Genomic DNA, 23,909 nt, shown 5'->3' with positions numbered 1-23,909 from the left:
TGGGCTGATGCCCTGGAGAGGGTTAATTCTTCCTCCTCGTGTGCGAGGCTTAGCCTCATTCAATTTAAGGTGCTACATAGAGCCCATATGACGGGGACAAGGATGAGTCGGTTCTTTGGGGGTGAGGACAGATGTGTCAGGTGTTCGGGAAGTCCAGCGAACCATGTCCATATGTTTTGGGCATGTCCGGCACTGGAGGAGTTCTGGAAGGGGGTGGCAAGGACGGTGTCGAGGGTGGTGGGATCCAGGGTCAAACCAGGATGGGGACTTGCGATCTTTGGGGTTGGGGTGGAGCCGGGGGTACAGGAGGCGAGAGAGGCCGGAGTACTGGCCTTTGCGTCCCTAGTTGCTCGAAGAAGGATACTAATACAGTGGAAGGACGCGAGGCCTCCAAGCGTGGAAACTTGGATTAATGACATGGCAAGCTTTATTCAGTTGGAAAGGGTCAAATTCGCCCTGAGGGGGTCGGTACAAGGGTTCTTCAGGCGGTGGCAGCCTTTCCTCGACTTTTTGGCTCAGAGATAGGGTACAGAGGTCGCAGCAGCAGCAACCCGGGGGGGAGGGGAGGGGGGGGGAGGGGGGGGGGTGGCAACAACGGTTGTGGTGGGTTATTTACGGTTGAAATGCGGGCAAATTTGCTCGCAGTACATGTTTGATGTTGATTGTTGCTTTGTTTGTTTTTGGGGGAGGGGGGAGGGGGGGAGGGACAACGCGCGCGCGAGTTCGGGCGGGGGGGGATATTTGTTAAGAGGGAATATTTTGTAATATTTTATAGCTAGTTGGGGTAAATATCTTCATGTAAAAAATTCTTTCAATAAAAATTATTTAAAAAAAAAAAAATAAAAAAAAAATAATTGATTCCAACATTTTTCCAACAACAGATGTTGGGCTAATCAGCCGACAGTTACCACTTTTTGCTGCCCCCCCCCCTTTTTTTAAGAATAAGGGTGTCAGTTTCCCAATCCTCCACAAACCAAGGATTTGGGGAAAATTACAACCCATGCATCCACCATATCTGTAGCTATTTCTTTTAGGATTCGAAGATGCAAGCCCTCAGGGGCCACGAGCCTTATCTGTCTTTAGCCCCATTACTATTTCTCTAGTGATGGTATCGAATTGCTCCCCCACATTCTTTACTATTAATGGAATGTTCGAAGTATCTTCCACTGTAAAGACTGGTGCAAAATATCTGTTAAACCTCTGCCATTTCCTTATTACCCATAACTATCTCCCCAGATTCATTTTCTTAGGGGCCCTATGTTCACTTTGACCTCTCCCTTTCTTTTTATACATTCAAAGTTATGATCAGTTTTTATATTCTTCGCTAGTTTGCCTCCACAGGCTGGAGCAGAATGACAGCAGAGAATCATTCAGCTCTTGGTGCATGTGCCAACTCCATCTTCCCTTACTTTTTCCCCATATTCCCATAGCCGTCCAAGTGCATGATTACTTCCCATTTTAAAAGTTATTATGGAAATCTGCAGTGTCCACAATTTCAGGTATAGTAGAGCATTCCGGATCACAACAACACGTTTCATTTTTTTAAAAATACAATTTGCATAAAATAGCAAGGGCACCATATAGTTGGAAGAGTTGGGGTGGGATTCTCCATCCAACTGGCGCAGTGCACCCCCGCCGGCAGCGGAATTCCCGTCCCGCCAGCTGGCCAATGGGGTTTCCCCACTGTGGGCAGCTCCACGCCAGCCCCACGCCTCGGGAAATCCCCGGGAAAGGGATGCGCTGTCGACGCAACGGAGATTCCCACCAGCGGAGAATCCAGTCCCTCAAATCTCAGCAAGCAAATGAGTTTGCAGAGCACTTGTCCCAACAAAACCCCACCTGAAATGTGCACAATTCTGGTCATGGCATTCCGAAAAAGTATCTGGGCACTTAATAGCACCCAGTGAAGGGAAACTAAACTGATGAATGGGATTAGACACCTGCTCTGAGGAGATGCGAGAGAAGTTGGGAATGTTAATACTGGAGAGAAAAGGTTTGTGTGATCTCACTGAAATATTCAGGATCATAAAAAGGCTGCAGAAAATGTAAATGTCGGTACGTCTAACAGTCACAGATTCCGCAAGAGGGAAAAGCCTCAAATTTAGCAAGAGGAAGACATTCTATTTTTTCTGGTACTGTATATTGCCATGTTGTTGTGAAAAGAGGGCTCCTGGGGATTTGGAGAATTGTGGAGCTGGGGGATTGTTAGCAATCCTGTTCTGGGAGAGAATTAGACCATTCGGCCCATCGAGTCTGCTCCGCCCATCATGGCTGATCTCATCTCCATTCCCCTGCGTAACCCCTGATCACCTTATTAATCAAGAACCTATCTATCTCGGTCTTCAAGACAGTGACTTGGCCTTCACAGCCTTCAGCAGCCCCTTATTGCAGTAAATGTAATAATTCCATCCGCTAACCTTATTTCAGTCCCTCTGTCAATCGGTTGCTCAGCCATCTCAGAAACTATTCCAGTACTTGAAGCAATCTGCAAAAACACATCATTGTAATGTGCAAATTATAAAGATTAACTTACTATAATGAGCTGGGACTGGCACTGTTCTGGCTCCGCACAGGTGATGCTCTGTTCCTGGTCTTGCTCCTATATTCCCTGACCTAGTCAGCACTACATCTTCTTTTCCAATCAAAATGGTGAAAGCATAAATCCTCAGCATGTTACTGGCCTCACAACAACAGCTTTTACCAAGGTCATGATGTCAGTTACATAACGCACAGGTTGGGGAATGTCTCATTGGAACTAGACGTTCTATCGATTTGCAGAAGCTCTGCTTGTACGTGTCAAGATGGGAGGTCACTGCGTTTAGATTGCTCTGCAGGGATCTGCTTGTGATGATATGATCTGCATACTCGTCTGCCATTGGGCCAGAACGTCGGCTTACCATTGGCCCTGGTCGGTCATGTGCCTCTCGACCGATTGGCCGAGAGGCTGAGTTAACCACGCCTCTATCAACGAGGTATAAATGCTCAGAAGCCTGACGATCGGCCTTTTCCACTGTAGACGATCGCCAGGCTGTGTTCTAGTTAATTAAAGCCTGACATTGGTAAATCACTCGCCTCGCGTGCAATTGATGGTGCATCAATTTAATTAACTACAACTTTGAAGATGGAGTTCCGCATCAAGCCCGAATGCCTCCGCATCAGCCCGCAAACTCTGAACTCTACAGAACTCTTTAAGCTCTGGCTGACTTGCCTCGAAGGGTTCCTGGCATCTACAACCACCCCCCCCACCGGGGCACAGAAGCTGCACGTCCTCCACTCCAGCGTGGGTATTGCCGCTTACTCAATAATCGAAGACGAAACAGACTATGATGAAGCTATACGGAAGCTAAAAGGACAATTCCTCAAACCCATCAACAGGGTATTCGCTCGACATCTGCTGGCCACCAGAAAGCAGGTCCCCGGTGAGTCTCTAGACCAATACGCCCGGGCCCTCTGTGCCCTGGGGAGAGGTTGCGCCTGTGAAGCGGTGTCCGCTACAGAGCACATGGAGCTACTCGTCAGAGACGCTTACGTGGCTGGGATGCTGTCCCCCGTGATCCGCCAGCGGATGCTGGAAAGAGACGAACTCAGTTTAACGGAGACACTGACTCTCTCCGCCTCCCTGGAGGTCGCAGATCAAAGCGCGCGCACCTATGACCCTGGCCAGGCCGCCTCCTGGCACGCTTCCCACCAGCTACCCACCGCTCCCGGCCTCCCTCAGGCTTGTGCCGCGGGGCGCCCCGATAAATCCGCGGGGCCCCGCTGCTACTTTTGTGGGTACGCTAAGCACCCTCGCTCGCGCTGCCCAGCCCGCTCCGCCCTCTGTAAGAGCTGCGGGAAGAAGGGCCACTACTCCACGGTCTGCCAGGCCAAAACGCTGGCTGCAGCGCTTCTGGAAGCTGCACAGCACTCTCCCCCCCTCCCCCAGGCCTCTGCAAACGGCCTGTGTGCCTCCCTCTCTCCCCCAGGGCCGCCCCAGCTGCTACCGACTCGCGCCCCGCCGGCCGACATGCGCACCTCCCCGGCCCCTCCAGGCCTCTGCCTGCCCGCCGCGCACGTTTCTCCCCCCCGCCCCCGGGCCCCGGCGCCCGACCGGCTCGCCTCTCCGGGCCTCCCTGGTCCCTGCCTGCCTGCAGCGGCCCTGCTTCCCTCGCTCCCGGACCCCGGCTCCCCCCACCCCCGGGCCCCGGCGCCCGACCGGCTCGCCTCTCCGGGCCCCCCGGTCCCTGCCTGCCCGCAGCGCGACTCGGCTCCCCCCCGCCCCCGGCCCCCCGCACCCGGCCCGCGCGCCTTACCTCCGCCCACAGCTGATGCACCTAGCCGGCGTCCTGGAGCCGGCTTCCGCATCCCCACAGCTGATGCACCTAGCCGGCGTCCTGGAGCCGGCTTCCGCATCCCCACAGCTGATGCACCTAGCCGGCGTCCTGGAGCCGGCTTGTGCATCCCCACAGCTGATGCACCTAGCCGGCGTCCTGGAGCCGGCTTCCGCATCCCCACAGCTGATGCACCTAGCCGGCGTCCTGGAGCCGGCTTGTGCATCCCCGCAGCTGATGCCGGTCACTCACCTCTTGGAGCCGGCCTGCGCGCCTCTCCGCTCACAGCGCCGGGAACGCTAGCTCCGCCTCCAGCGGCCACGAGGGCTTCCTGGGCGCCGCCATCTTGGGGTGCCGACCCCACGTGCGGGTCCTGGGCGCCGCCATCTTGGGGCCCCGACCCCACGTGCGGGTCCTGGGCGCCGCCATCTTGGGGAACAGACCTCACCTGGGGATCCTGGCCACCGGCTTCCACATCTGCCACGCAAGGTCCCTCCAGCATGGAATCGGACAGCGACGACGGATTTTCTCCACGGCTCGCGGCCGTTCACCCCACATATGGATCCTGGCCACCGACTTCCACATCTGCCACGCAAGGTCCCTCCAGCATGGAATCGGACAGCGACGACGGATTTTCTCCACGGCTCGCGGCCGTTCAACTCGACCAGTCTCATCCACGCACGCTCGCCAAAACGACTACGCTGATCCACCTCAACGGCCACAAGACGGACTGCCTGCTGGACTCCGGGAGCACGGAAAGCTTCGTTCACCCTGACACGGTAAGACGCTGCGCGCTCCCTGTCCATCCCGTAACACGCAAAATCGGTTTAGCCTCAGGTTCGCACTCCGTCCACATCACCGGGTGCTGCATCGCGGACCTCACGGTCCAAGGGAAGGTTTTTAAAAATTATAAATTCCTTGTCCTCCCTGACCTTTGCGCACCGGCACTCCTAGGACTGGACTTCCAGTGCAACCTGCAGAGCTTGACTTTTCAATTCGGCGGCCCTATACCCCCCCTCACTGTCTGCAGCCTCGCGTCCCTCAAAGTAGACCCTCCCTCCCTGTTTGCTAACCTCACCCCCGATTGCAAACCCGTCGCCACACGGAGCAGACGGTACAGCGCCCAGGACCGATCCTTCATCAGGTCCGAGGTCCAGAGGTTGCTGACGGAAGGGGTCATCGAGGCCAGCAACAGTCCCTGGCGAGCCCAAGTGCTGGTGGTCCGGACGGGGGAGAAAAACCGGATGGTCATCGATTATAGCCAAACCATCAATCGGTTTACGCAACTGGACGCGTATCCTCTCCCCCGTATCTCTACCATGGTAAACGAGATCGCGAGATACAAGGTCTTCTCAACTGTGGACCTTAAGTCCGCTTACCACCAGCTCCCCATCCGCGCGAGTGACCGACTGTACACCGCGTTCGAGGCTGACGGGCGCCTCTACCACTTCCTTAGGGTTCCGTTTGGCGTCACGAATGGGGTCTCGGTCTTCCAAAGGGAGATGGACCGAATGGTCGACAAGTACGGATTACAGGCTACCTTCCCGTACCTTGATAATGTCACCATCTGCGGCCACGACCAGCAGGACCATGACGCCAACCTCCAGAAATTCCTCCAAACCGCAAAACTCCTTAACCTCACGTACAATAAGGATAAATGCGTGTTTAGCACCGACCGCCTAGCCATCCTCGGCTACGTAGTGCGTAACGGAGTGATAGGCCCCGACCCCGAACGCATGCGCCCCCTGATGGAACTCCCTCTCCCAAATACCCCCAAATCCCTCAAACGCTGCCTAGGGTTCTTCGCATACTACGCCCAATGGGTTCCCAACTACGCGGACAAGGCCCGTCCCCTCATGCAAACCACGACCTTCCCGCCGTCGACGGAGGCCTGCCAGGCCTTTAGCCGCATCAAAGCGGACATCGCAAAGGCCACGATGCGTGCCATCGACGAGGCCCTCCCCTTCCAGGTCGAGAGCGATGCTTCAGAAGTAGCTCTGGCGGCCACCCTGAACCAAGCGGGCAGACCCGTGGCCTTCTTCTCCAGAACTCTCCAGGCTTCCGAACTCCGCCACCCATCTGTGGAAAAGGAAGCCCAGGCCATAGTCGAAGCCGTGCGACATTGGAGGCACTATTTGGCCGGCAGGAGGTTTACCCTCCTCACAGACCAACGGTCAGTAGCCTTCATGTTTGATAATGCACAAAGGGGCAAGATCAAAAATGACAAGATTTTACGGTGGCGGATCGAGTTGTCCACGTACAACTATGATATCTTGTATCGTCCTGGGAAGCTCAATGAGCCTCCTGATGCCCTGTCCCGCGGTACCTGCGCCAGCACGCAGATAGACCGCCTCCGCTCCCTCCACGCAGACCTCTGCCATCCAGGGGTGACCCGCCTACACCACTTCATTAAGGCCCGCAACCTGCCCTACTCTATCGAGGAAGTCAGGACAGTAACCCGTGACTGCCACATCTGCGCCGAGTGCAAACCGCACTTCTACCGCCCCGAGCGCGCACACCTGATCAAAGCATCCCGCCCCTTTGAACGTCTCAGCATTGACTTCAAGGGGCCCCTTCCCTCTAACAACCGCAACATTTACTTCCTGGCGGTTATCGACGAACACTCCCGCTTCCCCTTCGCCATTCCCTGTCCCGACATGACCACATCGACCGTCATTAAGGCCCTACTCTCCATCTTCTCACTGTTCGGCTACCCCGCGTACATTCACAGCGATCGGGGGTCCTCATTTATGAGCGACGAGCTGCGTCAATTCCTGCTTGACAGGGGCATCGCCTCTAGCAGGACGACCAGCTATAACCCCCGGGGTAACGGACAGGTCGAGCGGGAGAATGGTACCATCTGGAAGACCATACTACTAGCCCTCCGGTCTAGAAATCTCCCTATTTCCCGATGGCAAGAGGTGCTCCCCGATGCACTGCACTCTATCCGCTCACTCCTCTGTACTGCAACTAATCAGACACCTCATGAGCGTCTTCTTGTTTTCCCCAGGAAGTCGTCCTCTGGATCCCCTCTCCCGACGTGGCTGGTCACCCCCGGACCCATCTTGCTCCGGAAGCATGTGCGGGTGCACAAGTCCGATCCGTTGGTGGAGCATGTCCAGTTACTCCACGCTAACCCGCAGTATGCGTATGTGGAGTACCCCGACGGTCGGCAGGACACGGTCTCCCTCCGGGACCTGGCACCCGCCGGCGTGCAGCCCCCCCCCACCACAGACCCCCCCTCCCCTTTTTCACCCCAGCACCCCACTCAGCTTCCCCATCCCTCATCCATGGCGTCTCCACGGCCAGCTCAGGTGACGGAGACTACTCGAGGTCTATCGCTCCCGGACTCCAGGACATCAGCAGGACCATCAGCCGATCCGACGACTCCTCCTCCACTACGGCGCTCGGCCAGGACGTCAAGGACCACCAAACGACTGATCGAATCCATCTAGAGTTCTACGGTCCCATGGACTTCCTTTTGTAAATATTGTTATGTCTGGGCCAGTGGCAAGCCCCCAAATTCGACAAGGGTACGGAGAGAAAATTATTCTCCCGACGGCTACTCATATCATCAGTTCTCCCCCCCCCCCCCCCCGGGTCTCGTTCACACCCCCCCCCCCCCCGCCTTCCTTCTCCGTAAGGGGTGAATGTGATGATATGATCTGCATACTCGTCTGCCATTGGGCCAGAACGTCGGCTTACCATTGGCCCTGGTCGGTCATGTGCCTCTCGACCGATTGGCCGAGAGGCTGAGTTAACCACGCCTCTATCAACGAGGTATAAATGCTCAGAAGCCTGACGATCGGCCTTTTCCACTGTAGACGATCGCCAGGCTGTGTTCTAGTTAATTAAAGCCTGACATTGGTAAATCACTCGCCTCGCGTGCAATTGATGGTGCATCACTGCTTTAGACTCCAAAACCAGGGGAGGGGGGGGGGGGGGGGGGGGAAGAATAGGGAAGAGAACCAACAGCTTAATGCAGAGTGAATTCACGACTCTGCCCTCTTCACGGGCAGCAGTCAGAAGCAGCGAGGTGGGAGATAAGGATAAGAATATGGGAGTTTTTTTTTAAATTTCATGTCGCAAATGGCATGAAATAAAACTGACTCAAAGGAAATCATACATTAAACTATCAACCTACCGGGTACAAATTGTATTCAGATTGAGATTGTATTCTCTCTTTCACCAATGGAGGGCCCTCATCAAAGTAACTCTCTTCACTCACAGATGTTTTGAATCCTAAAACACAAATAAATAATCCATTACGTTTAATTAAAGTATCTTAAATGAACTTCTTCCTTGCTGTAAAAAATCTAAAGACTGGAGTTTGTTCCCACAGCGAGTTGCAGAAACATATGCCCCAGTGCAAAATGAAATGGCTATTTCTTCTAAAAAAAAACCTCCTGACCAAGAACTTCAGTTGTGAAGATGGATTGGAGAAGTTAGGACTGTTTCCTTGAAGGAGAGAGGAGAGAGGTATTCAAAATCATGAGGGGTATGGACAGAGAGAAGGAGAAACTGTTCCCACCCATGAAAAGATAGAGAATGAAGGCACAGATTTAAAGCAATTGGGAAAAGTGAGGGGAAAAAAATGTTCTCAGGCAGGGAGTGGTTAATGTCTGGAATGTGTGTGGTGCAGGCGGGTTCAATTGAAGCATTCAGAAGGGAATTAGACAATTATCTAAAAGGAAACTCAGTGCAGGGTTACAGGGAGAAGGCGCGGAAGGAATTGCTAATTCAGACAGCTGGTGCAGTCACAATGGGCTGAATGGCCTTTCTGTACTATAACAATCCTGCGATTCTGAACAAGCAGGCAGCCAAATTTGAACACTCTCACTCAAGCATTAAACAGCTGTTTAAGCTGTTCACACAACTTATTAAGAGGCTGCGCTCCACTGCCTGGGGAGTCTAGATTAGAGGGCGAAATCTCTGGATACAAGGTCGGCCATTTAGGAGAGAGATGGAAGAGAAATTTCTTCACTCAGAGGGTTGTGAATCTTCTACCCACAGAGAGCCAAGGACGCTTGGTTATGGAGTACATTCAAGGCCAAGACTTTCCCTCCATGCCTATGGGGGTCAGAGATTGAGGTCAACAGCCAGTCCTACTGAATGGAGAGTAGGCTCGAGGGCAGTGGCCATTCATGTACTTACACACACACACTTACCATGTTGCAGATTGGTGCAGTTTGGCAGCTTTCCAGAGACATCATTGGACACACACAGAAAGGTGCTGTGAATAGAAAAACCGTCTGTACAGATTTTTAGAACACAAACAGTTTTGAAAAGCATTCACAAAAGAGAGTAGCAGAGTGTTCTTATTTGGAAGACTGTCAAATGCCATTAAAATCCGAAGATGGTCACAGACAGGCAAAGACATCACACATCATAGTTTCCTGTATCCAAAATGAATTGGAGTTCCTCACATTTGTACTATTTCAAGGTGTGCTGTGGAATCTCCCTCAAAAGATGGCAGAATGTAATTTTATAAACAATTTCAAGAAGGAAGTTGGATAAGTAATTGAAGATGAGGAACTTATGGACAAACAAAGTGTAGGGGAATAAGCATGACTGTTCTTTCAAAGAACCAGCGCAGGCACAAAGGGGCTAAATGGCCTCCTCTTGATGCGGTAAATGTCTATGATGTTTCTGTTATTCATTCATGGGGATATGAGCGTCACTGGCTGGGCCAGCATTTATTTCTCATTGTCCTCAAGAAGGTGGTGGCCAGTTGCCTTGGTCAACTGCTGCAGGCCATCTGGTGTGGGTACATCCACAGGGGCAGCAGGGTAGCATGGTGGTTAGCATAAATGCTTCACAGCTCCAGGGTCCCAGGTTCGATTCCCGGCTGGGTCACTGTCTGTGTGGAGTCTGCACGTCCTCCCCCTGTGTGCGTGGGTTTCCTCCGGGTGCTCCGGTTTCCTCCCACAGTCCAAAGATGTGCGGGTTAGGTGGATTGGCCATGCTAAATTGCCCGTAGTGTCCTAATAAAAGTAAGGTTAAGGGGGGGTTGTTGGGTTACGGGTATAGGGTGGATACGTGGGTTTGAGTAGGGTGATCATGGCTCGGCACAACATTGAGGGCCGAAGGGCCTGTTCTGTGCTGTACTGTTCTATGTTCTATGTTCTATCCACAGGGCATTTAGGGAGGGGGTAGGGTTTTGACCCAGCATCAGTAGAGGATATAAATTCCAAGTCAGGATGGAGGGAAACATCCAGATGGTAATGATGCCATGTATCTGCTGCTTTTGTCCTTCGAGATGGTAGCAGTTGTGGGTTTGGAAGGTGCTGCTAAAGGAGCATTGGCAAGTTCCTGCAGTGCATCTTGTAGATGGTACACACGGCTGCTACTATGCGTCAGTGGTGGAGGGGGTGAATGTTTGTGGATGGGGTGCCAATCAAGCGGTATATGTCCTGGATGGTGTCAAAGTCTGTTGTTGGAGCTGCACTCATCCAGGCAAGTGGAGAGTATTTCATTACACTCCTGACTGGTGCCATGTAGATAGTGGACAGGATTTGGGGAGTCAGGTGGGGAGTTGCATGCCACAGGATTCCTAACCTCTGACCTACTCTTGTAGCCACGATATTTATATGGCTAGTCCAGCTCCGCTTTTGGTCAATGGCAACCCCAGGATGTCGATAGTGGGGGATTCAGCGATGGCAATGCCATTGGATGTCATGGAGCTGTGGTTAAAGTCTTTCTTGTTGAACATGGTGCAAATGTTACTCGTCAGCACAAGCCTGGTTATTGTCCAGGTTCTGCTGCATTTGCACATGGACTGCTTCAGTATCTGAAGAGTCATGAATGGTGCTGAACCTCAGGCAATAAGCAACAAGCATCCCCACTTCTGATCTTAGAGGAAGGTCAATGATGAAGCAGCTGAAGTTGGTTGAACTAGGAAACTACCCCAAGGAACTCCTGCAGTGATATCCCAGAACAGGGATGACTGACCCCCAACAACCGTAACCATCCTCCTTCAGCTAACTGATTTCAATTGGTTCTTAACTATTTCCAGTCTCAAGTTACTAAAGTAGCATGCTAGGTATGATTTCAGCCAGCAGAGTTTTCCCCGGATTCCCATTGATTCCGTTTTACTCGGGCTCTTTGATGACACACTCAGTCAAAGGCTACGTTGATGTAGAGGGCAGACACTCACCCCTCTGGATTGTGAGCTCTTTTTTGTTTTTGAACCAAGGCTGCAATGAGGTCTGGAGCTGAGTGACCCTTGCAGAAAGCAAACGGAAGCAGATTATTGCTAAGCAAGACCGTTTGATAGCACTAATGATAATCTCTTCCATCACTTAGGGCAGCACGGTGGCCTAGTGGTTAGCACAGCTGCCTCACGGCGCTGAGGTCCCGGGTTCGATCCAGGCTCTGGGTCACTGTCTGTGTGGAGTTTGCACATTCTGTGTGGGTTTCGCCCCCACAACCCAAAAATGTGCAGAGTAGGTGGATTGGCCACGCTAAATTGCCCCTTAATTGGAAAAAATAATTGGGTAATCTAAATTTTAAAAATATATATATATAATCTCTTCCATCACTTTACTGCTGATGCAAGATGGCGCCAGAGCGTGGTGACTCTGCGAGCTCTCCCCACAGATCCTCTTTCTACATTTTATAACCGTTCTAACCTTTCAAATCTCAATTTAAACACTAATACACTGTACACTAATGCACGGTAACAGTGGTTACCACTGTTACCACTGTTGCTTCACAGCAGCAGGGTCCCAGGTTTGATTCCCAGCTTGGGCCACTGTCTGTGCGGAATCTGCACGTTCTCCCAGTGTCTGCGTGGGTTTCCTCCGGGTGCTCCGGTTTCCTCCCACAAGTCTCAAAAGACGTGCTGTTAGGTGAATTGTACATTCTGAATTCTCCCTCTGTGTACCCGAACAGGCGCCGGATTGTGGCGACTAGGGGATTTTCACAGAAACATCATTGCAATGTTAAAGTCTACTTGTGACAAGATTATAAAAAAATTAAATTAATATAATCTAATTTATTGCATGTCCTATGTTTCTCATGCATGGAGCAATCTGCCTGGACTGAAAGCAGATCAATACTTTTCACTGTACCTCGGTACACATGACAATAAATCTATATCTACTGATGGTCTAGAGTAGACTGATGGGGCGGTAATTGGCTGGGTTGGATTTATCCTGCTGTTCTACTTTCCTAATGCTGGGTAGATGCAGCTGTACTGGAACAGCTTGGCTAGGGACGCAGCAAGCTCTGGAGCATAAATCTTCGGTACTATTGCTTATTAAAGCATCTCAGGTAACCAGTAACATATGGGTGACTGGCAATATCACATCTTCAGGATGTAAAATGAATATAAAAGAGAAAAACACCGCTGGGAATCTAAAATATCGGAAAATGGAAATACTCAGCAGGTTCAGCAAATGCTTTAGGACGAGATGACCTTTCATCAGAACCACCCGATCGTTACGACTTGAAACGGAACTCTTTCTCTCTCCACAGATGCTGCCTGCTTGCTGAGGATCGCAGCTGTTCTTTGAGAATATAAGCTGTGGTTTACTTTACCATTGGGCAATCTTGCAATCAAAGCAAAATGAGTGGCGCACTCCGATTCACTCGGGGAAAATGTTGTCCCCAATTCCCAGCTGGAAATCCAAGAAACCTTCTGGATCTCAGCACTTGCCTTCAACTGCTCTCCACATTCCCACTGGGTAAGTGAACTAGTCTTCATTTTGAAATCCTCCTCACCTGTACTTGCCCCTACATCTTGCTAAACTGCCTCCCTCACTGTGCCCCGATTCACATTTAACATCACGACTACTCATAAGAACACCATTGGAAATCAGTTGCCATTGTGTCATAGGAATAGGTTATTCAGCCTATTCTGCTGTTCAATTAGATAAGACTACACGAAAATAGAATTTACAGTGCAGAAGGAGGCCATTCAGCCCATCGAGTCTGCACCAGCTCTTGGAAAGAGCACCCTACCCAAGGTCAACAACTCCACCCTATCCCCATAACCCTGTAACCCCACCCAACACTAAGGGCAATTTTGGACACTAAGGGCAATTTATCATGGCCAATCCACCTAACCTGCACATCTTTGGACTGTGGGAGGAAACCGGAGCACCCGGAGGAAACCCATGCACACACGGGGAGGATGTGCAGACTCCACAAAGTGACCCAAGCCGGAATCGAACCTGGGACCCTGGAGCTGTGAAGCGATTGTGCTATCCACAATGCTACCGTGCTGCCAAAAGACATAGGAGCAGAATTAAGCCACTCGGCCCATCAGGTCTGCTCCGCCATTCAATCATGGCTGATATTTTTATCATCCCCAGTCTCCTGCCTTCTCCCCATAACCCCTGATCCTGTTATTAATCAAGAACCCATCTATCTCTGTCTTAAAGACGCCCAGTGATTTGGCCGTCATAGCCTACTGGGGCAAAGTGTTCCACAGATTCACCACCCTCTGGCTGAAGAAATTCCTCCTCATCTCTGTTTAAAGGATCATCCCTTTAGTCTGAGATTGTGCCCTCTGGTCCTAGTTTTTCCTACATGTAGAAACATCCTCTCCATGTCCACTCTATCCAGGTCTCGCAGTATTCTATCAATAAGATCCCCCCCTCATCCTTCTAAATTCCAACGAGTACAGACCCAGAGTCCTCAACCATTCCTCATACGACAAGTTCTTCATTCCAGGGATCATTCTGATGAACCTCCTCTGGACCCCTTTCAAGGCCAACACACCCTTCCTTTGATATGGGGCCCAAAACTGCTCACAATACTCCAAATAGGGTCTGACCAGGGCCTTATACAGCCTCAGAAGTACATCCCTGCGCTTGTATTCTAGCCCTCTCGACATGAATGCTAACATTGCATTTGCCTTCTCAACTGCCGACTGAACCTGCACATTAACCTTAAGAGAATCGTGAATAAGGACTCCCAAGTCCCTTTGTGCTTCTGATTTCCTGAGCATTTCCCCATTTAGAAAAATGGTTCATCTGCATCCCCACTTCAATTACCTGTTGATCCACAGCTTGATATTCTTGACGTTAACTCAATCAGTATAAAAATAAAGACAAAATTGGTTCCCAACTTATTAGAATATGATGACACGTTAGTGCAATTCAATTCATTTTTTTCCAACTCTTCCCCTCCGATTTGAAGAGATTTTCATAGCTTCATCAAATATACAAGGAAACATTCTGTAAACTCTTCAACTTAAAGTAAATCTTTATCAAATAACCAATTTTAAAAAGTGAATAGAAAGCATACACACACCTGGACATCATTTCACTTGATTCTTTCTTTTTGCTGTTTAGTTCACTTCCAGCGTCACCCTCCACAGGTTTGAACTCTACTTTCCCACAAGTGGCTGCATCCAGACCCACTGATGGTTCAGTCTGCACCACCTCAGCGTTACTGGGACTGCCAAATAGCTCTGGATCATCCTGAATCACGTCAAGCACGAGCACATCCTCTTCATAGGCCCTTATCATATCAGGCACTCGCTGTGAACTCCCTTCCTCTTCAGCGTTCCTATCCAATATTTCTTTGACTTCACGGTCTATAATTTGCGTTGCAATAAAAGGCCCCTCTGGAGATGGAAGCACTGGCTGGTTTTCTGATATTGGAGTCTTTTCAGCACTTCCATCTGGCCGCAAAGATACTTCTGCCGTCTTTGATTGGTACTTTGCATTTTCTTCTACATCCACTAAAGGGTGACCCTCAACAAGCCCCTCACTCTCAGTTTGTTCACTAGGTTCAACATGGCACTGCCCATCCACTCGGCCACACCTCAACTCTAAAGGTGCTTTCTGACAAACAGGGATCGCCGTTGACTGTATGTCATTCCTTCCCTTTGTGCACAATTTCCTTGGAGTAAACTTATCCTGAATGGTCTCATGTCTTTGGTAGCCTATGGCTGTTTTTCCACCTGTATCATTGCACAAAGGAACGTGTATTGCTGGTAGTTTTGTTGACATTAGTGTTTTAGTGCAATGAGCTGCTGAATTTATAAAATTCAATTTGCTTTGCTTGATCTGACATTTTGTTTCTTCAGCAGGAAGACCATTTGCCATTTTGGAGTCAAGTACATTGATGGATGCAGACGTTTTAAAATTGTGCGCATCTTTTGGCTGTCTACCATATTCTACAATATTGGAATACTTTGAGAGGTGTATTGATGGCTGCACTTTTGCTACTTTGTCACTTGCGAAAGATGCGCAACTCCAATTATTTTTTAATAGTGATTGGTTTCTCAAATTATCTTTGTTAGCGGCCTTTATTTCAGGCACTTCCAGGGACAACCTGGTCAACAAATATAAAACACACTCAACTGATTCCACATACCCTTGACGAGGCAATGCTCCCGATTTTTGCTCAAGTACTGATGTGTGTCTGCGCAGTTCACCTGTTTTTTCTGGTTTACAGTACCATTCTGAACCAAACCAGAACTCAGGGCACTGTCTTGTTCTTTTGAATGGCCTTGCTCGTGCACATGTATCCAGAGTGATGGGTGTTGTTCTTGCACAACCAAACGGCGGAACAGAAGCCTCAGAGGAGTGTATATATCCACTTGCCTTTCTTTTACAACTTGTAGAAAGTCGCACTGCCTCATTGACTTTGAAGTCAACAGGCTCAAAGCCAGCTGAGTGTTCTAGTGTTCTATCATCAGGTAACACAGGTATTTCCTCTTCTAAACAGTCCCCTGCTACATTTGTAGAACCCACTGTGCTCCAAGCTGTGCTATCCTGACATGGACCTTGCCAGACCAAACCTTTGGGATGCCACAATGATCCTAAACATCCTGGTTTAAATCCTATTTCAGAGCAAGCTTCGGTAACATTAGATGTTCGAGTATTTTCAGTATCGCCAGACACAGCATCAGTCCCCAATTGGACTTTATCAAGAGATTTAAGATGCTGTATGCCTTTCTGGATTACTCTGGATAGTTCTGATGGTCGAGTTTCCAGCAGTATTTTACTGCTGTTCCCTGTCGTAAACTCCATGTCTGCTGATTTGCTTTGATGCTGTTTAATACATTTTGATAAATCCTCTGAAGGGTTTACCTTGCTGCAGCCATTTCGGATTAGGCTAACCTGCAGAGGTTCAATTGTTGCAATGAGCTCTGTGCCCCTCCGGTTGTTTTTCATCACATCAGCCACTTTACAATCCCTGCAGCCGTGATCCTTTCCCCGTTTCCTTGCTTGGCACCTTTCGATTCTGGGACCTTCCCCTGACTTACTGCACACGTCATTACACAGCCGATTATAATGGTCATTTATTGAAGACTGTTTGAGCCCTTTAGGCATCATGTAGTCACACAGCTGTACACGAACAGTTCTACGTTGCTGAAAAATACAATTATAACGTCACTTACCGAATGCTCAACACTTTAGGCTGTAACTTTGCTTTACATCGTGGATCGAGTCGGCAAGACTTTGCTACCCATTAGTGCAGCAAGCATGCCCAGATAAGCATGAGCAATGTGAGAAACAATAATACTTTTCTAAGAATATCAAGCTTATTTATTTACCACACATTCCCCATAGCATCCACTCTTGCAGTCTGAGCATTAATGTTTAGTGCCAATGAGCACCTGGCTCCATTGTTAAACACTCAAGCTTATCGGGCAACAGGCTGAGACACTGAAAGAGACTTTACATCCCAACAATTTGGATTGAGGTCATCATTGTTACCCAGTGCACCACCCATTCTGCCAATGATGTATTTGCATATAATTACTTTTGACATAAAAGTACAGAAAAACTGCACAGAAAAACTACTTGTAAATATTATTCTCTCAAATACAACACAGAGAAGATGATTCAACTTAAGAAACATTAAGCAGTCACCAACAAATCCAGTAGAAAATTCAGGAGAAATGTCTTGATGCAGGAGCATTAAGCCTGCTCGATGTTGCCGTTTATGTTTCACACAAGCCTTCTCCCACCTTCTGCATATCACTGTCAGAAGATCCTGCTATTCCTTTCTTCCTTGTGTTCACATCTATCTTCCCCTTCAATATATCTGTTATTCACTTCAACTACTCCATGGGGTAGAGAGTCCCATGTTTTTTTTGAAAAATATTTGATTGAGGCATTTATATTATACATTTTCACAGAATAAGCATAGATCATAGAATTTACAGTGCAGGAGGCCATTCAGCCCCATCAAATCTGCACCGGCTCTTGGAAAGAACACCCTACCCAAGCCCACACCTCCACCCTATCCCCATAACCCAGTAACCCTACCGAACACTAAGGGCAATTTTGGACACCAAGGGCAATTTAGCATGGCCAATCCACCTAGCCTGCACATCTTTGGACTGTGGGAGGAAACCGGAGCACCCGGAGGAAACCCACGCACACACGGGGAGAACGTGCAGACTCCACATAGACAGTGACCCAAGCCAGGAATCGAACCTGGGACCCTGGAGCTGTGAAGCAATTGTGCTAACCGCTATGCTATCGTGCTGCCCACTACAGAGGGTGAATTCAGAATGTCCAATTCACCTAACAGCACTTCTTTCGGGACTTGGGGGGAAGGGAAACCGGAGCAACCAGAGGAAACCCACGCAAACACGGGGAGAAGTGCAAACTCCGCACAGACAGTGACCCAAGCCGGGAATCGAACCTGGGACCCTGGCATTGTGATGCCATAGTGCTAACCACTGTGCTACCATGCTGCCCACGCATGGTAGCACAACCACGCACCAAACAAAAACAAAACCCAGCCAACATGGCTTACATAAACTACACCCCAACCACAATTCCCCACCAACCTTCCCAATTCCCCATGCCTCCCCTTTTTAACCCCCCACCCCATCCCACCGACAGTTTAATTTTTCCTAAAGGTGTTGATAAACAGCTGCCATATCCAACAAAACTCCGGGTGAACTTGATCTTCTCAAGACTGAGAAACACAGCCATGTCAATAACCCACACCCCCGACCTTCGGGGGTTCAGAGTCCCTCCATGCTAACAAGGTTCGTCTCCGAGCTACCAGGGAGGCAAAGGTGAAGACATCGACCTCTCTCGCCCCCTGGACTTCCAAGTCTTCTGACAAATCACCACCTCCAACACCATTACCTTCAGTACCTCCGACATTACATCGGCAAGCCCCTCCCAGAATCCCCCAAGCTTCGGACATTCCTAAAACATATGGGCATGATTCCCAGGCCCAACCACACACATCTATCCTCCACCCCTTCAAAGAATCTGCTCATCCGGGCCACAGTCATATGTGTCCTGTGGACCACCTTAAATTGTACAAGGCTGGGCAGCACGGTAGCACAGTGGTTAGCACTTCTGCCTCACGGCACCGAGGTCCCAGGTTCGATCCCGGCTCTGGGTCAGTGTGTGTGGAGTTTGCACATTCTCCCCATAAGCTCTTTGTAGAGTTCCGACACCTTCCCTTTCTCCTCCCCACTACCACTTTTGACAATACCTTATCCTGTATCCCCTGGGGCAGCAGGGAAAGTCAACACCTGCCTCCACAAAGTCCCTCAGAGGTAGCGGAACCCATTCCCACCGGACAACACAAACTCCTCCTCCAACTCTTCCAAGCACAGAAAGCCCCCATCTATAAGCAAATCCCCAAACCGCTCGATCCCAGCCCGCTGCCACCCCCCCCCCCCCCCCCCCCCCCCCCCCCCCCCAATCCCGGCCACCCTCCCCCCCCCCAATCCCGGCCAGAGCAAACCGGTGGTTGCCACATATCGGTGTCCACACTGATCTCCATCCCAATGTGCTGCCGCCACTGACCCACACGCTCAGGACCGCAACCACTACCAGGCTTGTGGAGTACCTGGCTGGCGAGAGTGGCAGAGGTGCCGGTAACAGTGTCCTAAATTTGTGTCTTTACATGAGGCCGCCTCCATCCGCTCCCACACCGATCCCTCCCCAACCACCCATTTCCTGACCATCGCTATATTCGCCGGCCAGTAGTAATTTATAAAGTTCGGGAGAACCAGCCAGCCCGCCCACTTCTTCTGGGTTTCCGATTAGATTCATTAGTGGCTATTTGAAGGTTACTGGTCCGCAGTTTTGGTTTCCAGCGTCAATTGGAAACATCCTCTCTCTGCCAAGTTAGAAAATAGAATGTTTACAAGTAGTCTTCCACAGTAAAAATCCTTACCTCAGTTTCACTTTTAAAATGCACCTGTTGAACTGATCTGCAATTTAAGCGCTTTGTAGAACCTACACTGGGCTCTCTAATGCTGTGGTCCATCACTACGTCACCAGAGTCTGAAGGACTTGTCTCGATCAAATTCTTGTGAGCAATGTTTATTCTTTGTTCAATTGCTAGCAGTTGAGAGAAAAGGAAAATGAGTCGCGAACATGAGAAAATTCTTGTAAAAAAGGGGAGACTTTCAGACTTTAGCTCACTCCACCGATTGATTAACTCAGCCATAATAGCACTGAGCAAATAACTCCTTCCTAACATATTTTAAATGTACTTTTCATCCATGTTACCCATAAATATTGGAAATATTTATTTGAATGCGATCATCCGGATTTACCTTATTTAAACAAGAACAAAGTACAGCACAGGAACAGGCCCTTCGGCCCTCCAAGCCTGTGCCGACCATGCTGCCCATCTAAACTAAAATCTTCTGCACTTCCTGGGTCCATATCCCTCTATTCCCATCCTATTCATATATTTGTCAAGATGCCCCTTTAGCTCATTAAGAATGCAAGATACTTGGCTGAGTTATCCCCTTTAGCCATTTCCTTCTAGGCTGTAAAGTTAAAGCTTCAAAAGAATCATTCTCCACAGTTCATGCTTGCTGTCTTGCATGAAGTCCATGGTAAATGTTTTGTTTGCCACGACCACAAACTTAATTAGGTCCTTTTATAAGGCTCCTTATACCAACTTTATTACATTCATTCTGCACAAAATGAAATGCTGGAAATCTGAAATGTAGACAGAAAATGCTGCAAATAATAAAGCAGGTTAGAGAGCACCCATGCAAAGAGGAGCTCTCCACACACGTTTGTTTCTCTCCCCAATCATTCAATACTTGACCTTTGTAGAATGTGCTGTATTAATCGTCTCACTCAACTATACTGTAATAGAAGTCCTCCCGCAGTTTTATTTTGAAAACTGCACCTTCGGCCTTCACAGGTTATCTGACGGATGCGTTTTTAGACAAGCTTCGTCAGCCTTTATTTGCTTTCACCACACAGAACATTTAAACAGGGTCTTATAAAAAGAGATGCCGGAAATATCTTTGCCCAAATTATCTGATCCATCATAAGCAGCTGTGCCTTCACTGCATTATTCTCACTGAGTTGAGCGAAGTTTAAAAATATGGAGCAAGCACTTTTCCTTTGGAGACTTCCAAGCTGCGGTGAAGTCCAACAAAATCCCAAACCGACAGCAAATTAATATTTTAAAGGCAGTGATGAACGGTACTGATGCAGCAACAAGTTGCACTCATATTGCACTTTAATATTGAAAAATATCACAAGGCACTTTCTGGAAGGGGGCAACAATCCTTGGTGGAAGAGTTGCAACCCAACACGTGCGAAAAGAACGTGGGAAAATAAATAAGCTTTTAAAAGGTGGAGAAAGAAGTAGAAGAAAGCAGCTGGTGATAGCAAGGTTGAGACAAATTGAAGACACCGTCACCAATTGTCAGCAGTAAAGAAAGTAATGCAACAAAGCCCACAGTTGGGAGACCAAAAGGTGCATAGAAAGAGGAGGCAGGGTGGGACGAAGTTAGCAAATAAGAGTACAAGGAGGTTTAAATTCAATGCTTTGGGAAACAGAAGAGCCGGTGCAACTCATAAGGACCAGGAAGGTGCATGTGTGTAGGCAGTCATGCATTGAGAGACAGAGTTGCATTTATATAGCATCACTCATGAACTCAGTACATTTTAAAGCCCTTTGCAAAGATTGGAGTACCTTTGACGTTATTGTTGCAACGCAGGCAATATGGCAACCAATTTACCCACAGCAAGCTCTCAAACAATATGTAATAAACTATGTTGATTGTGTAAGGTCAAGGGCACTGGAGAGAACTTCCCCATTCTTCAAAACACTGCCTCAAGGGTCTTTTAAGATCCACCCAAGTGCGTAAAGGAGGCCTCAGTTTAATGTCTCAGCTGAAACATTGTTCCCTGGCTGTGCAGCACGCTGCACTGGAATGTCACTCTGGAATGTCACTCTAGCTTGGTATGCCTGTCGCCGGAATGGAAGTCAAACCCACAATCATGATTCACCAGTGGCATCTACTGCATCATGGTTGACATGAGGGTACGAGATACAAGGTTGGGAAGGGCATTTTAGAAATCCAGCACAGAATCCTCATCCAGCACAAGGATGAGGATTTCCAGTGGGCAGGTACAAGCAAAACTGGTCACTGCATCTTGTGGCGACTGATAAAACACCATAGCCAGAGGTGCAATGTGGGTTCAAATGGAAGGTTCTCCTGCTGTTTCGGTGCAAACCCAAGGCAGATGTGGCAGAAAAAGAGAGAAAGTTACCAACCTGTCAATCACAGCATGCACATCAAACCCCTTACAGGGTGACCTAGATTTAAATAGCTAGGGGACTGGATCAACTAGCACATCACATTCATTCCATACTGAAAGCAGTCCTCCACGGCTAGTATTTATGTAACTGGTATTCGGCAGAATCTGTCCTTGTAAAAGGTGAAGCCCAATTTGTCAAACCTAAATAAATCTTGGGGGGGGGGGGGGGGAAGAGACACTACCACCCTACCCCATCAGTATGCACAGGAATACTGATCTAGTCTAATCAATTAAATACATTCAGACTACAACAGAACAATGTTAAACTTCCCATTATTGATCCATACTAGGACAATCTGACCCATCTGGTGCTAGGAGGGGGATACTCATTAAAGCCAGTGTTTTCCCACATAAATAAGCATGGGAGTCTCAACAAATGAAAAATAAAACACCACTTTCACAAACATTAAACCCACAGTACATTGTGGTCCATGTTCAAAATACTTTATCAAACACAAAAATAGACATCTATCCATACACATAGAAAGCCAGGCACCTCCAAAAAAAAAAAGGGCAATCATGCACAAATATCAGCCTCTCTCCTAACCCAATCCCATTCTCACCCCCATCTTTCACTCCTCTACACAAGCCACTGAAGACTCAGCCTTGGCTTTTTAATTTCCTGAGAGTTAACTTGGTGCAAGAAGCTGCTTCCTGATTGGTCTAAATCAACAAGGCTGTAGGAGACTCTGCAGCAGCAATAAGTGCTCTATTCCATTCTCTCTGCTTATTGGATGAAGGCATCACTGCTCCCCTGTCCATTTAATTAACCCCAATAGTTACCCCCAAGGTGCTCTGTCGATAAAGATCACAAACAATAAACACTTTGGAAATAAATTGGTTATCATTAATAGCCACCTCCAATCCCTGCAGGTCATGCAAGGCTTCAAATCAACCAGCAGACAACCTGTGCACCTTCTCCAGGGTCATCTAAGCATTCACAAGGACAAGGCAGGCAGGAAGAACCACCTCCCCCTCAGGCCACATCTAAGCTGGGCACAGAGATGGCCACCTACCTGTTCTCCCTTGCTCTCGTGTTCAGGGACCAAAGTCAGTTCCAATCAAACAAACTATCGTCAAACCCAAGTCTGTGTTTAAATGGAAAAAAAACTCTTCTGGGGCAGAGTTGGTCCATGGGACAGCTGTTACCAAATACTGCCACACCTCAGCATTGTCTTAATTGTCTGAATTAGCTCAGGACAATAATTACCAGGACAGGAATGCAAACATAATCTGATATCCATAGCTCAATGCTTACTTTGACTGGCTGCAGAGATAAGTACCTCGTGCAATGCCAACTAGAGGCATTCACGCTGTGGTCAGATTAGCAGCAATATGCTGAGGTTTTATAGTGAATTGCTGCTGGTACATGCTTCTAGCCCAGCCAGGTCTAACAAATCCATGTCCAGCAACATACATTTTTCAATTTGCTCTTGGGATGGTGGCAACGTCACATATACTGCACATCTCTAGCTGCTCTGAAAAGGGGATGTGCCTGCCACCACATTAAGGATTCATGCTGTCCTTGTGATGGGTATGAAGTGAAGAATTCCTAGATTTTAACATAATAGCAATAATGAAACAGTACTACATCCCGAAACAGATGTAATGCCTGGATCTGGTAGGTCTCTCTTGTGGGGACCATGAATTGGATTCAATTTGAGTTGTTTTTTGGAGCAGGCAAGGAGCTGGATTACGGGTTTGCCCCTGTCCACACTCTGAGCTCTGGCTTTGTAACTCTGATAAAGTAATTTTTTTAAAAGGTGTGTGACCTCAAGATGGAGGTGTTCTTCTGACTTAACTGCTTATCCTTCTTTATGGTAGAGGTCGTGGGACTGGGTAGCTTGACTGCCATGCATTCTGTACAGAGACGGTGTGACATTGGGGGATGGAATGGACAGAGATTTCAGTGGCAGGGCTGCCAGTTCAGTCTGTATGCCCTGGATGGTGTTGAACTTCAAGATGCTGCAGCTGCACTCCAGTGTTGGGAGAGTTGAGAATGTCGTTTTCTGTCTTCAGCATCATGGATAGTAACAAAGTAGAGGAATCGGGTGTGGAGATTACCCACGCTGTCGCT

At 48.9% G+C, this 23,909-nt stretch overlaps 1 protein-coding gene across 8 annotated transcripts in view; it reads right to left on the bottom strand.

Moving 5' to 3' along the window:
* Positions 1-23,909, bottom strand: part of topaz1 (testis and ovary specific PAZ domain containing 1) — a 71,370-nt gene that overhangs the window by 41,236 nt on the left and 6,225 nt on the right. For 6 of the 8 annotated variants that reach the window (XM_038810354.1, XM_038810351.1, XM_038810349.1 and 3 more), the window contains exons 2-6: positions 19,431-19,597; positions 14,571-16,642; positions 9,479-9,543; positions 8,455-8,552; positions 2,418-2,485 (exon numbers count right to left, since the gene is read on the bottom strand). In XM_038810354.1, the coding sequence (XP_038666282.1) occupies positions 2,418-2,485; positions 8,455-8,552; positions 9,479-9,543; positions 14,571-16,642; positions 19,431-19,523 (2,396 nt within the window). In that variant the 5' untranslated portion in view covers positions 19,524-19,597. Of the gene's footprint in view, positions 1-2,417; positions 2,486-8,454; positions 8,553-9,478; positions 9,544-14,570; positions 16,643-19,430; positions 19,598-21,788; positions 21,975-23,909 lie in introns of those variants that run through there. The other 2 variants (XM_038810355.1, XM_038810356.1) reach the window with 2 other exon arrangements.

Source organism: Scyliorhinus canicula, chromosome 10 (genome assembly GCF_902713615.1).
Source record: "Scyliorhinus canicula chromosome 10, sScyCan1.1, whole genome shotgun sequence".
Taxonomy (NCBI): Eukaryota; Metazoa; Chordata; class Chondrichthyes; order Carcharhiniformes; family Scyliorhinidae; genus Scyliorhinus; species Scyliorhinus canicula.
This window is presented reverse-complemented; position numbering and strand designations above follow the sequence as displayed.